The sequence below is a fragment of the Papaver somniferum genome, chromosome 11 (assembly GCF_003573695.1).
Source record: "Papaver somniferum cultivar HN1 chromosome 11, ASM357369v1, whole genome shotgun sequence".
NCBI lineage: Eukaryota > Viridiplantae > Streptophyta > Magnoliopsida > Ranunculales > Papaveraceae > Papaver > Papaver somniferum.
In genome coordinates, this window is record NC_039368.1 from 79,010,950 (window position 1) to 79,024,891 (window position 13,942).

At 37.6% G+C, this 13,942-nt stretch overlaps 2 protein-coding genes across 2 annotated transcripts; both read right to left on the minus strand.

Moving 5' to 3' along the window:
* Positions 1 to 1,038: 1,038 nt before the first annotated feature.
* LOC113324627 lies at positions 1,039 to 2,173 on the minus strand. The gene is made up of 2 exons (XM_026572926.1): positions 1,811 to 2,173; positions 1,039 to 1,701 (listed from the first exon to the last, which is right to left on the minus strand). The coding sequence occupies exons 1-2, from the start codon at positions 2,171 to 2,173 to the stop codon at positions 1,039 to 1,041; spliced, it is 1,026 nt and encodes a 341-aa protein (XP_026428711.1).
* Positions 2,174 to 3,075: 902 nt separating this feature from the next.
* LOC113320217 (E3 SUMO-protein ligase SIZ1-like) lies at positions 3,076 to 11,897 on the minus strand. The gene is made up of 16 exons (XM_026568154.1): positions 11,368 to 11,897; positions 10,959 to 11,039; positions 10,812 to 10,854; positions 10,183 to 10,261; positions 9,644 to 9,806; positions 9,242 to 9,372; positions 8,547 to 8,615; positions 8,093 to 8,180; positions 7,930 to 8,005; positions 7,468 to 7,541; positions 7,192 to 7,299; positions 6,900 to 7,061; positions 5,995 to 6,099; positions 5,785 to 5,865; positions 4,518 to 5,703; positions 3,076 to 4,229 (listed from the first exon to the last, which is right to left on the minus strand). The coding sequence occupies exons 1-16, from the start codon at positions 11,389 to 11,391 to the stop codon at positions 4,087 to 4,089; spliced, it is 2,613 nt and encodes an 870-aa protein (XP_026423939.1). The 5' UTR covers positions 11,392 to 11,897; the 3' UTR covers positions 3,076 to 4,086.
* Positions 11,898 to 13,942: the final 2,045 nt, after the last annotated feature.

Below are 13,942 nucleotides of genomic sequence, written 5' to 3' on the forward strand. Positions count from 1 at the left end.
ACTTTTTCTAGGTTCAATATCTTCAGTAGGAACTGAAATATCATTGTTTTGTGCAGAGCAGGAAGGTTCATCATTGTTATCAGTCTCCATTGGTTCTAGACTTAGTAACAATGGGTTTTCAGTGGGTAGTGTCTGAGAACTTGTCCTTGTCATGCTTTCAAAAAAATCTACATTTATATATTCTATAATCTCAAAAGTGTTAAGGATTAAACATCTGTAGGTAATACTATTAAGAGAGTACCCAACAAAAGCACATTTATAGGCCCTATTTCCTAGCTTTGGTCTTTTAGGATCAGGATTTCTAACATACGCTAGGCAACCCCATGCTTTAAGTCTTTTCAAATTAGGTTTTCTCTTAAACCATAGTTCATAAGGGAAAACATTCTTCCTTTTTAAAGATACTTTATTCAAAATATAGCATGCAGACAACATGGCTTCACTCCACAAAGAATTATGCAAACCAGAACTAATAAGCATAGCATTAACCATGTCAATCAAAGTCCTATTCTTTCTGTCAGCAATACCATTTTGTTGAGGTGTATATGGTGCAGTAAATTCATGTATTAAACCATGCTCTTGACAAAATACAGTAAATTCAGTAGGATAATATTCACCACCACGATCAGAACGTAACACTTTAATTTTTTTGTTCTAATTGTGTTTCTACTTCGGATTTGTAAATTCTAAATTTATCAAAGACTTCATCCTTAGATTTCATCAAGTAAGTATAGGCATATATAGTACTATCTTCAATAAAAGTAACATAATATTTGTGTCCACCACGAGTAACATGACTTTTCAAATCACCAACATCACTATGCACTAATTCAAGTAAGGAAGAATTTCTTACAACAGACTTAAAGGATATCCTAGTTATCTTTTCTTGCACACATATTTCACACTTAGAAATATTATCAAAATTGCAATTGGAAATTAATCCTAATTTGTTCATGTTTCTAAGAGAACCATAATTCACATGTCCTAATCTAGCATGCCATAAATCAATAGAGCCAACAATATAAGCAGAACCATTATTCATTAAATTAAGTTTATCCATTCCGTTACAAGGGTATCCTTGTCCAACAAACTTTCCGTTTTTGGACAGTACAAACTTATCATATCCAAACTTAACCTCGAAACCTGCCTTGTTAACAAGGACTCCAGAAACAAGGTTTTTACATATGTTTGGGACATGTAATACATTGGTAAGGGTAACAATCTTTCCAGAAGTAAACTTGAGTTCAACAGTGCCTTTGCCATGTACCTAGGAAGAAGATTTTCAGAAATCACATCTTCTCCGAAAACAGGCTCATATGTCTTGTAAAGATTTCGGTCTTTACATATATGAATGGTTGCACCAGTATCGTACCACCATCCACTTCCATGATCTGCAACAGTATTGGCCTCTTGCACAACAATGACAAGTTTAGAATCATCGACCATATTTGTTTCCTTATTCATTTGTTTCTTCTTTTGACGATAGTCACGAGCAATATGGTCGGGTTTCGTACAGAAGTAGCAAAGGCCCTTCTTCTTACCATTCTTGTTTGGATCTTGCTTCTTAAACTGAGAATTATTTTGAACTTTCAAAGAATTCGAAGTTTTCGATTCTTGCACATTATTAATCTTAGAATGATTTTCAGTTTGCTGACTATCCTTAATCTCACGCTTACGAGCATCTTCTTCAATGCGAAGATGACGCTGCAAGCCTTCTAAGTCACAGTCAGTTTCAGCATGCTTCAGTTCTTCTTATAACTATTCCATGAAGGGGGAGACGAGAAATAATAACCCCAACAATGAATGAATTTACAAGATCAATACCAGCATCTTTAAGATGATTAACAATAAGCAAAAGATCACTGAACTGGGCAATGATAGACTTACTGTCAACCATTTTCCAATCCATAAAGTTGCAAATCAGGAACTTCTTGTTACTGGCCTCAGAAATCTTGTATTTGTTCTCCAGTGCAGTCCATAGTTCCTTCGGAGTTCCATAAATACGATGAGCATTGTAAACGTTCAACCCCAAAACATTCAGAATATGACCTCGGCACATGAAATCATCTTCTTCACGCTTCTTTCGCCTTCTCTTCAATTCGTCATCGTCCTTGTCAGTAGCAGCAAGAATGGCCTCTAACCCATCTTCCAGAATGTACCAAAGTTTCAGAAACATAAGATTGAATTTGAGAGTTTCCTGCCAGCGAGTAAAACCCTCTCCTTCAAATCGTTCTAACTATTAAAAGTTTGATTCATGACTTGCAGTGATTGCGCAGCAGCCATTGAAGATTCACCCTTCATGTCGATAGTAATTGTCGAAAACTGTTGGAAAAATTGACACTAAAACAGGGTGAAGAAAAGAATGTTGTATTAGGGTTCAAGGCTCTAATGAAAGATTCTTTTCGACAATTATTCGACCCTTTCCCAATTGAATTGGCGAGTACAAACAGGTCAATGAATATGGACGTCAGGAAACTTGAAGCCCCACAACAGTGTTGGATTCAAAGCTTGTACGACCTTGATCCAACCAAGAACACACTGGTTTTGTTTCTGATGATGTTTGTAAGAAAGAAAACAGAGAGAGTTGAGATGTGTTTTGAATGAAAAACAAATCTCCTATTTAAAGAGGAAATCACACCCTTTGGAGATGACTCTTCATCTCTACAGGCATCTTTTCAGAGTGAACAGGCGCGTCTCTTCCTTCAATGCGTCCATTGGTGAAACGAGATCGAATCCCGGAAACCGCCTAAATGCCTACAAATCATAGGGTTTGTTGAAAATATCCAACAAAACATGCCACCATGGAGAGCCGCGGGAACAGCCTAAATGCCTACATATCATAGGGTTTGTTGAAAATATCCCTACACATCATAGGGTTTGTTGAAAATATCCAACAAAACATGCCACCAGTATCTCTCCATGGGAGAAGGAGACGACAACGACAATCCTTCGTCTATGGCAGATCTAGATCTTTCGGGATTTTCCTTTGTTTTATCTGTCAGAAATGTATACAGAATGCACTTGCTCCCTAGAAGACTTCCAAGGGAATGCAGTGCTTGTTAAAATGGAGACGAATAATCATAAGAATTTAGTTTTATTAACAATATCCGACTCTTAGAGTCACTCAAGAATGTCAGATTTCCATGTGAACTTTTTTTACCTTCGCTGTTGGCTGTTGTTAGTATATTTAGCACTCGGTTGTAAGGAGAAAAATGGGGTGACGAAAAGAAGAAAAAAGAATTTACAAACTATTCCTATGGTTGTCAGGACGAGACATGAAAACCCATAATGTTACACAAAAAAAAAATCAATGACTTTACTGAAGACCCTCCTCTAGAATCTCCTCTTGCAGACAACCTAAAGCGCACCCACTCTCCCAAACAAAAATAATTTGCTTCCTCCCCCTTTTTCCTGCCATTGCTTCTTCCACCTCGCACCAAATCTGCTAAAATCAACAGTTTGATACAGTCTCAGTCCATTTTATTCAGAACTCTTCAAATTCCTCATAAAAATACCACCACCCAGGCCCAAAGTGTGTCATCCGCACTTACTACCAATTCATCACCCTGATCTACTAACCACAACAATGTGCTTCACAACAATTTAGAATAAGAAGCTGCATTGACGAAATTTTGAAATTGATGAAGGCATCATCAGCTAGAATAGTCGGCCCCTCAGCTTCCTTACATGCCAATCTTATAAACCTTGCTCTCAGCAAGTTTGCAGGAGATTTGATTAACAGCGAAGGACGGCAGCGCCAGGAATGGCAGATGATTCTTAACCCTTGCACCGTGACCAAGCATAGCTCCCTGAACTTCCACTTCCAATTTCCTTTGTCCCCCATCTCAAGTCTCAACTTACAAAGTGTATCGCCGAACTCTGTTTTACGATGAGATCATCCGAAACTCTCACTTTGTCCTTAATAAATCCAACACTGTGGAATATGATACCAAGGATTGAACTTGTTTATCACAAGAAATCATTAAATCCATATGATGCGGCAATACACTTATAGCTTATTATAGCCTGTAATGGAGCCCAACTCATATTGGATCACTGGTTTTCACCTACTTGCAGACAATTATTTCTCTATTCAGAAGGGGAATCCATGGAAAGAATCCGTGGCCTAGCAGACCTTGGTTGGCGAGGATGTGAAAACAGACTATCAGATAATTGTCTCTTTGTACCAGTCTTGTCAGTTCTGTCGTTGTTCATGCTTAGTTTCAAAGATGCTGCAGGAAAGAAAGAAAGAAGATTGTAAAACGAAGCAATGAGTTAAATTGTCCAGATAATCAAAAAGCATAAACAGACCAGTTAACACTCGTAAACAAACCAGTTTTGTATCACATAATGCAGCAGGTGACAATGTCAGATGCAACAGTCAATCAATCTATCCACAAGCTACAACATCACATGGTGGTAGGTAAACATGGTCAAATAAAGTGGTAAGTCTAGCATTACTCGTCGGATGAAGGTGGTATGTCTAGCAAATCATACAGCTCGAAAGATAAGGGACAAACCTGTACTGGCTAAATTTTCAATTCCACCCTCCTTGGATGCAACCTGATGTCTTGAACTCAAACCATTTGTAGTTCTTGATTCATTACGACCAATGCTGCCGGCGCTCCCACTGCCACCGCCTCCACCCCCAAGCCGAAGAGAAATCCAGTCATCATTAAGTGTGCCATTCGGTGTTTCAGGTTGGTCTCTATAATCTGTCCGTACAGACGTGTCTGCTGGATGGGAGGGAAGGAATATTTGCAATGACGGGTCATCCCTACCAAATGCCAAGGGGTTGTCGACCAGCCCACCATTTAACTCATAATTCGAATCTAGGGCTTGTGTTTCAGATCCCATGGCCATGTCAGAACCCAGAGCAAATCCATTCATATTGGGAACTGAGGTCTGCTGCACATCGACAAAAGAATCTGAAACATTTGTTTCTGTTCCAAAAAGTTGGAATCCAGGACCTGCTTGAGTACCAGACGGCAACTGCCAGAGGGGAATCTCAAAATCATCACAATTACTGTTGAAAAGACCTAGACAACCGCCACTTGTACCTAGTTCAGCATCATTTGGATATGAATCGGGCATTGCAAGAGGTGGGGCAGAATAAGGTATCCCAGTGGTGTTTGCCGAATGAGATTCATACGCAGTTCCAGTCACATTCTCATTTTCATCCTCTGAATCACTGAGAACAATGACACCACCTAATGGTTCAAATGGCATTCTGTTCCCAACTGTACAAGTCGGGTCGAAATTGAGAGAAATAGCATCGAGGTCGTTGCCATTGTTAGTAGAGAAATCAAATTGCCCCCCTCCATCCTGATTAACACTTGGATCTTCACCATCCCTACAACTTCCAGTAGCACTGTTAGTCCCAGGTATTACCTTTGGGTTTTCCAGTTTCACTAGTAACCGGTTTTCGGAAGATACAGTCTGCCCTTCTGGTCTATTGAGTTCCCATTTCCCAGTCGGGTTCTTCTTGATTCCAATTCTCAACCCATTATGTCCTTCAGAATGTACTTCTTGCTTGATCTTTGAGTTTTCCAGCTCAGATTTTCCTGCTTCATCTACAGGACCACGGAGAGAACCACTAGGAGAGTGCCATTGAGCAAGATCCTTCCGTTCATGTTCGTTCTTTGCACGCCACGAACCATCAGGATTTACATCAATCTCAGTAACATCTTCTCCACAATCGCGCATCTAATTATAATAGAAGAATCAGTAAGAGATGAAAAAAAGATTATTAAGGCCAAGGACAGACCTGAAGTGCAGTGGCAATACCAGAGTAGCGATACGGTTGAAATACGGGTCAATGATGACATGCTCCAAGGAGTAGTTTTTAAGGCAAATGGGGCACTGCCACTGAAGACAACACAAAACAGTTGTTCTTATCCATTTTCTTGGAAAGGGAAACCACAAATAAAATAAACTTATGCAACAATGTTCATTTGAATGCAAAAAGTTACTTCAGCAATAAATCAAATTGGTTACCTTCCTAGACCGCTGGTTAAGTTCAACAAAAACATGAAGATCAAAACAACCCATGTGAGCACAAGGTTTAAACCTTCCAGCAACCTTCATTCTAGAACCACTCATCTGCAATTCAAGACATGCATCAGCATAAAGTCAAGAGGAAGTACATAATACTCTGTTGGTTAACTTGTACCAGAAGTTGAAACTAAGGCACATTTAACGTATACAAATTATAGTACTGTTATTATGGGACTTCGATTAGATACTTGGTATGCTAGGTTGTGACGACTAAACAGCAAATCAATAGCCAACTAAACCTGTTGGTTAAAAATTGTCGCAGTGGCATCAGAAACCAAACAGATATGTTTTTATTAAAGCAAGAACCAAGAGATTCACACTAAAAAGCTGCAGATATCTCTCTTATGTAAACTTTATGTTGATCATCAACCAAACTACTGCCTAGTCTGTCAAAACTTGGCAACATAATCGATGTCTTTTATCCTACTACCACGAATATTTTATACAGCACAAAAACTGTGAACTTAATCACTTTCAAGGTAAGAGGGCCATACAAAATCTCAATTTCCACTACAACTATGTTTAGAACCCTTGTTATGCCAAGGTTTCCATTCTTTATATGTCCCACTTGTACAATCTTGTGGTATCAAACAGGGGCTAATCGTGAATGAATTAAAATCCCACACCAGCACATGCAAATTGAAAACAATACAAGCATATTTGTACTTTTAACATGTGCAAGGCAGGTTATCAGGGGAAAGTTCTGAATAATACTAATGAGCAATTAACTATCAACTAAACTGGCTTGTAAGATGATCCGAAACAACTTCTGATCCAAATGAGATGCAACAGCTTAATTCTTCCAAAACTAACTGTTATTTTAATAACATATATGCTTCACTTACGGGACAACGAAGATTGACGGTAACTGAATCCGCAACAACTTCCAAATCACTATCACTATCAGCATTTTCTGCAGCATTTCCACCCCCAATGCAACGGCAAACACGAGCAAGTGCATCATCAAAAGGCTCGCCTTCTGATTCCTTAGGAATCATTCTTAGAACCTAAAGGACAAATCAAAAAGATAGATAAACAGTAAGGGCAACAAGTTTCAAGAGAAATAGCACGGTGTTCGACCCAAAAGAATCTTCCATTAGATTAATGACATTTATAATAAAGAAACAAGACACCTACTTGTTGAACTGTACGCCTCCTTGCAATTCTAACACCCAAACAGAAAACACGGGCATCACAGCCTGAAAGAAATATCTTATTCATCCCCTCCCTGGTGCAAGTTGTTATCTGATAAGAAAATAAGCTATGTCAAAAGCGACTACTGATAAAAATACATGGGCAGGTCGTAAATGCAGTAGTTCAATGAGGCGTCACATGTTTTGGAATGTACTGATAATTATAGTGCTAAATGTACTGATATGAAGGATGAAAGAATAGAAAGAGATGGAAACTCACAGCTGGGCCATCATCACGACCATTGGCTCCTAACAGCTGAGGACCAGGCCTATTAATAGTCCTAACTGCCATACCTGCAGCCATGTGAATGGGGAAACTTGTTACATAAATATAACATGACTCTTCAATAGATAAAGTAGAAGCAACTTTCAAGGCAAATATTCTGATTTTGACTGCCATATAGGAGTCTAAGCAAAATAGGGGTCTTCTTGAAACCACTCTATGCAGATTGTTCTAAGTCCAACAATAGTTTAAGTGAACTACAGACATATTATTAAGAAATTCATTAGTCAAGAAAAAATGTTTTCTTTGTTTTACTTCTACTAACAACAATCAACTACGTTGAGGCTTCTAGACCATGAAAACACACTTAAAACCTGTGGAGTTATTTTCCAGATGTGCCACAGCTGAATTATAGATATCCAAATTCACAGGAAATTTGTAATTAACGAGACTGCATACCATTAACCTGGAGATCTGAATATTGTGGCCATTGCATCCTAAATGTAACCTTGTCATTGAGAAGCATACACCAAGCCTGAGAAAAGTGTCACCAAAACCGGATGATTAAAATCCAGTCGAACTCCTCAATATACAAACATAAATTATGCAATCAGGAACCAACCTGTACATCATATTCTCCTTTCTGTACTAACTCTCTATCTACCCTTGTTAGCTGAAATGTTTTCTCCACAGTCTGCACTGGATTTGTTCTACAAAACAATAGCTAAAGTTATTACGTAATAGGACCAAAGACACGTAAATTACAGCATCAATAAATGATATGAATAGCATTAATCTTCCCGATAAGGTCAATCAGTATATGATACAACAAAAAAACCAACCAGATGAAATGTGCTACATTATGAAAGAAAGATACTAAATTATTAGAAAACTGCAGTCTGTTAAGAGTGTGAAACATGTTTCGGACACGTCAACAATCTACAAGAATTAGCTATGCAAATAAGCTACTCCAAATGAATCTGTACCTTACTCTGAGCACGTATAAAAAATTTGCAAATATTCAGACTTTTTGCTTTCAATTAACCAAATAAATAAAGATAAAGGTACACACTTACCCATCTGCTGGAAGATTAGTGACAGTCAATTTCACAGGAAGTAATGGCTGTGCCACAGTCACCCAAAAGCTGTATTGACACACACAGATGAAGAAGAAAAATGTATAAGAGTTGAGTTCAAGAATTGAGGGGGTGCCACAAACAATATTACTGAGAATTAAAACTGCAGAAGATACTATTGAACACTAAAAATGCACAAGTGAAAGTAATGGTTAGTTGTCCGAACACAGAAAACCATTTTAATTCTAGCAAGGTGACCTGAACTTTATAAGGAAAATAATCCATTGCTTGAAAAGGCATAACATCCTCACTGATCCTAAGACATGTTTTAAGCTCAGGTAGGTTTTATATTCTCTGCAAATAAGCTTCCGAATTTGTATATGATAAAACACCTCTAGTACAAAATATGCGTAGCCCTAGTACAAAATTAGAAACTTCTACTTCCTGACTTTTGCCAAAGGTTTAGTTTAAATTCAACAAAAGCACACAAAATATAAATTCTAAGAGATCCAACCACGGGAAAGGGGCTGAGAACAAATAAAATTAGACTCAATAGACTGGGTCATGTGTGTGATAGTTATTGGCAGGCAATTCGCATAAATAGTATGATATATTAGAGTTGCACAATGAAATGAAAGTTTCACACTTTGTCTTCATAGTAAACTCGAAATATAGCAATAAATGGATGAACATACGGATCAGCACGATTGATTCGGCAAATTTGACAATAGAACTGAGGTGGAGTTGGTGGAACACCCTCTGTTGGTTTCTCCGGGATGATGACACAACCAATGTGTTGCCACACACGACATCCTGGATGCTCACACTGCATATAAAAGTAAAAGATAACTAAAAACCCTTCCAAAAAGAAAATAATAACATGAACATCATTCGGTGAGGGCAATCCAAAGGGTAACAATCAAACAATATCCCAATGTACTACTACATAAACCCACAGGCTGCCTTCAAAATTTTGAAAAACTGAACACGAAGTCAACAACTTGTCAACAATATGAAACTCCCTAAAAATGAAATACATGGGAACACCAGGAAAACAAACAGCTGGTGAGGAAGTAGAATGTAGGAAAACTCCGTACCTGGATCATTGACTCATTGGGCAAGGAACTTCCACACACGCACTGAACCTTCATGTTCAATTGAAATGAATCCTCACCTTCCTCCTTTAGTTTTGTATTGTTGATATCCACATCGCTATGTCCCTTTGAAGCTAAATCAGTGGCCCCAGGAATCTGCATTTTTCTGCTAGGACAAAAACAGTATATACAATGAGTATTAAGAGAAAAGAAGGGTAAATTTCCAGCAAGGAGGAGTCAAGGAAAAATAAATTTTCAGCCGGAAAGGAAATTAAAGTGGGATGGAGAATAAATATTCGACATACTAGATCTATCCATTTCCAGCTTGGACATCAAGATTACAAGTCATACAAGGAAATAAAAATCAAGTAAGAAACGACATACTATGTTCTCCTAAATCCTCACACATTAATATCCGACAATTGTGGGGAATATCAAGTAGGAATCAACAAACTTAACCTCCTCGATCCTCACTCAACAATACCAGACGTGTAAGAAAGAAAAGAAAAGAAAAGAAAAGAAAAAATAAAAAAGAGAGAAACCTGTAAGTATCATCAATAATTTTTATAATCCCTTCTTTCCCGATAGAATGTTTCTTTGGCCAACCATGCGTCTTTGATACTGCAGAAAAAAATTCAATATGGTCACAATCAGTATGGTCCACCTAATTTTCCACAGATAAAATCAAGATTAATCCTGCATAGAAAATCAATCTGCCAATCTCTTCTAGCTAGTAGAACCCCAACGTAACATATTCATGCCCAAATTACAGAACTACTGAACTAGCAAAATACTAACTAGGTGCACCAAGTATCGTGAAATGCTGTACACATTCAACGAAAGACCTGTTAGCAAATAAAACCTCTGGACTTGATGAATCCTTCCACTACCTAACCTAAGGCTAAGGCTAAGTCTGAGATATACTGTAATTTGATAAGCTCCACCTATGGTATCATACATCAGCTAAGGTTGTCAAACTTATAATCAATCACTCCGACACTCTAACACACTAACTTTCAACTTTTTAATAAATACCACCAAAAAAAAAAAAAGATTATTAGACTGATGCATTACAACTCTAATTCAATAATCTAAAACATAACTAACACTGACATAACCCAGTAAATTTTCAACCATCCAAGATGAAAGAACAATAGTCAGGCAAGGTTACCTTGTTCATCGGCAATCAAACCTAAAATTCTGTCAATAAGGTCCTGCACCGCATGCATATAAAGATTTATTTCAGAATCAATCTTGCAAAAAACTATGACAAGCTAAATCAAAAGACAACAAGGTGAGCAATTCTCCAAAATCGTACCTGTTTTTTCCCTTGCTTTGCAACACCTAACTTAGTCAGCACATCTTTAAGCTCTTTAATCCTAAAATATGTTAACTTGTCCTGCCAAGTAATAAGAACAACAAGCCTCAGCAAAAACACTAATCCATACTGAATTACAACTAAAGCAGCAACACTCATTGAAAATTCTATTACTGAAATGAACTAACCAAATAGGTCACTGGATTCAACTAATAACAAACAAACAAAAACAATACCAACTTCAAAATTTCTTAATCATAACTTTGAATTTCGGTGATAATTTCAGCTTACTTCCAAACAACTGAGTACTAATTTCATAATTATCCATAGGAACAACCAGAACAACTAAACAATTCACCTCAAAATGAATGATTAGGAAGCAAAAAACATAAAGAGTAAGTATCTTTACCTTGCAAGTGGATGCTAAATCCATCTTCAAAGAACCAAAAATTCCTCCTCTTCTTTACATACAATCACCACCACCACCACCACCACAGCAGTGAAGTTCCAATAACACACAGAATTGGGACACCAAGAACAAGAAGAAACAAACACACCAAATCCTACTGATCTAATCAGGATAGGATCAGATCAAGGAAAAGAAGAAGAAGAAGAAGAAGAAGAAGAAGAAGAAGCAAAATCAAACACGTAACTGAATTACAAAACTGTAATTACAAACCCTAGAAACTTAAATTAATTTCTCTTTAATTATCATCATCATCATCCCAATAAATAAATACAGTAATATCAGTACGTAAATTTCGTACCAAAAAAAAGAATCAAAATAAAGAGATTTTGTTGATGGGGAAGAAATTTCGAGGAGGAGAGATTATTTTAGACTGGATTACCCCTCACTCACGCCCCCAAATTCTTCTTTCTCTCATCTCTTTTTTCTTTTCTTTTTTTCTTTTCTTATAAATTCTTTGACTTTTTTGACTGCGCCGTAGTGGGGGCCTAGCCCAACACCGCCACCACCAATAAAGACCGGATGTATTATGAGGAATTGATTTTGGTTAAATAAACACACATGCGTCCGGGTATTGATTCTATGCTTCTCTCTAAAATATTAGAGACGATTATATTGACCGTTTATTTTACGGTTGTGTTTATCTTAAGTTCCTCCTCGATAAAGGGAGGATTATTGATTTTATGGGCTGTAAAGATTATGACGTATTTGGTGCTTGCTTATGACGTGGACCTACTACTGATTATAACCGACAAAAGCATGATATTGACTTTTGCTGACGGGCCTACGTACGTATTCCATTCCATGCGGTGAAAACTAAAGGGAGACTCATTTTTAGGATTTTTTCCATTATAAAACTCACGCTCAAAAAATGTCAGGCGCGCATCCATTTTTTCAGACAAAATTATCAGCAGACCCATATTTCTTAAAATTAAGTTTATCGTGAGATTTGTTTCCTTCGTAGAGAGAGATGAGATATTTAGAGAACCAGACAGAGAGGCGAGAGGAGAAGAAGAACAAGCGTCGAGATGGATGGGATATTCATAAGGGTGCACACGGTACGGTTCGGCTCGGTTCTTGCCGAGGCCGAGTACCTGTACCCCCAGAGGTCGATACTGAACTTTTGGACCGGTACCGTGTACCTCGATTCTGGTACCATTCGGTTCCGGTCCGGGACTGGTAGGTACCTTTTCAGCGAAAAAACTGACTGTCTTTTCTTTTACCTGTTTTTTCTATATAACAAATTCTCATTCAAAGCAGCAACTAATAAGTAGCAATATTACTAACAAACCAAACAAACAATGTCTTGAAAATATGGAAAAAAAAAAGTAGCAGTAGCCACAGACACACACACTAAGTCTTGAAAATGAGAAAATCTGAAAAAAGAACAACTAGCAGTGCAGCTAGTGCTGCAGTAGTCTTGAATCTTGATCTTCTAATCCATGTCAGCAGCACTTGTGGTGTCATCAGTGTTGATAGGACCAAGTAACGCTGCAAAAACAAATAATAGCAGTTAGTAACTATCAGACTATATCTATTACTGCCAAACACAAGTAATAATGTAATATGTTACCTTCTTCAACTTCAACATCATCATCTGGTATGTAATCAGATAGAAGATCAAGTTGTATTGGCTTCCTTAGCCAGCTTTGTGTGCAAAGCAATGCCTCAACTGTCCTTGTAGATAAAGAGCTTCTACAAGGACTTAAGACTCGCTTTCCTGTGCTAAAAGCAGACTCAGAGGCAACAAAAGACACATGAATGGCTAATATGTCCTTAGTCATATGTCCAAGTATCTTATACTTTGTACTGTTGGTCTTCCACCAACCAATAAGTCAAACTCCTCATCATCATCTTCTCCTTCACCTTCTTCATACTCGTCAATGAAATATTTATCCAACTCTGTTTTTCCCTCATCATCATTTGGGCTTTTCTTGAACCTTTTACTCCTTGACATCAACTCTTCCATACGACTTGGCCCTGCCACTGGTTTACTTACCACTGCTTTGGCTTGTCCCTGGATAGAACTACTTGACTCCTCCTCATGAACTGAATAGGCATCCTTATATTCTTCAAATAGAATATTAAAATCCAACTTAACAAGCTTCATAACAGATTAGGATTGCTGGGGCATCTTTTAAAGTGCTTCCACAAGCCAGAAGTTCCATTTCTGAACATGTTATCCCTATAAGTCCTTCCACAATAATTGCAAGTGGCTTCTTCAACATTTCTCCGAGTGAAATGGCGCCATATTTCCATCACTGACAAGAGAAAAGACTTTTAATGATAACAAAAAGATACATCAAAAATTACTCAAAACTGAGTATGCAGCATAGCAATTCAAGGAGCATTGAGATAAAATTTAGACACATTTGGTTCATCGAACAACTTATGAAGTAAATGGCATAGCCCATAATTACTATCACACACACATTACACAAGCAAGCTGCTAGATTAAGTAGGAAGCACTATATATGCATGTTAATGTGAAAGAATGAAAGTTGTGTAACTTTTTACA

Excerpts from the sequence above, each read along its gene's own strand:
- LOC113320217 (XM_026568154.1), bottom strand. The coding sequence starts at position 11,391 with ATGGATTTAGCATCCACTTGCAAG. Across the intron at positions 11,040-11,367 it reads ATTTAGCATCCACTTGCAAG|GACAAGTTAACATATTTTAG; the intron begins GTAAAGATACTT and ends ATTACTTGGCAG. Across the intron at positions 8,181-8,546 it reads ACTAATCTTCCAGCAGATGG|AACAAATCCAGTGCAGACTG; the intron begins GTAAGTGTGTAC and ends ATTGTTTTGTAG.
- LOC113324627 (XM_026572926.1), bottom strand. The coding sequence starts at position 2,173 with ATGTTTCTGAAACTTTGGTACATTCTGGAAGATGGGTTAGAGGCCATT. Across the intron at positions 1,702-1,810 it reads AAGATGCTGGTATTGATCTT|CGTCATCTTCGCATTGAAGA; the intron begins GTAAATTCATTC and ends GAAGGCTTGCAG.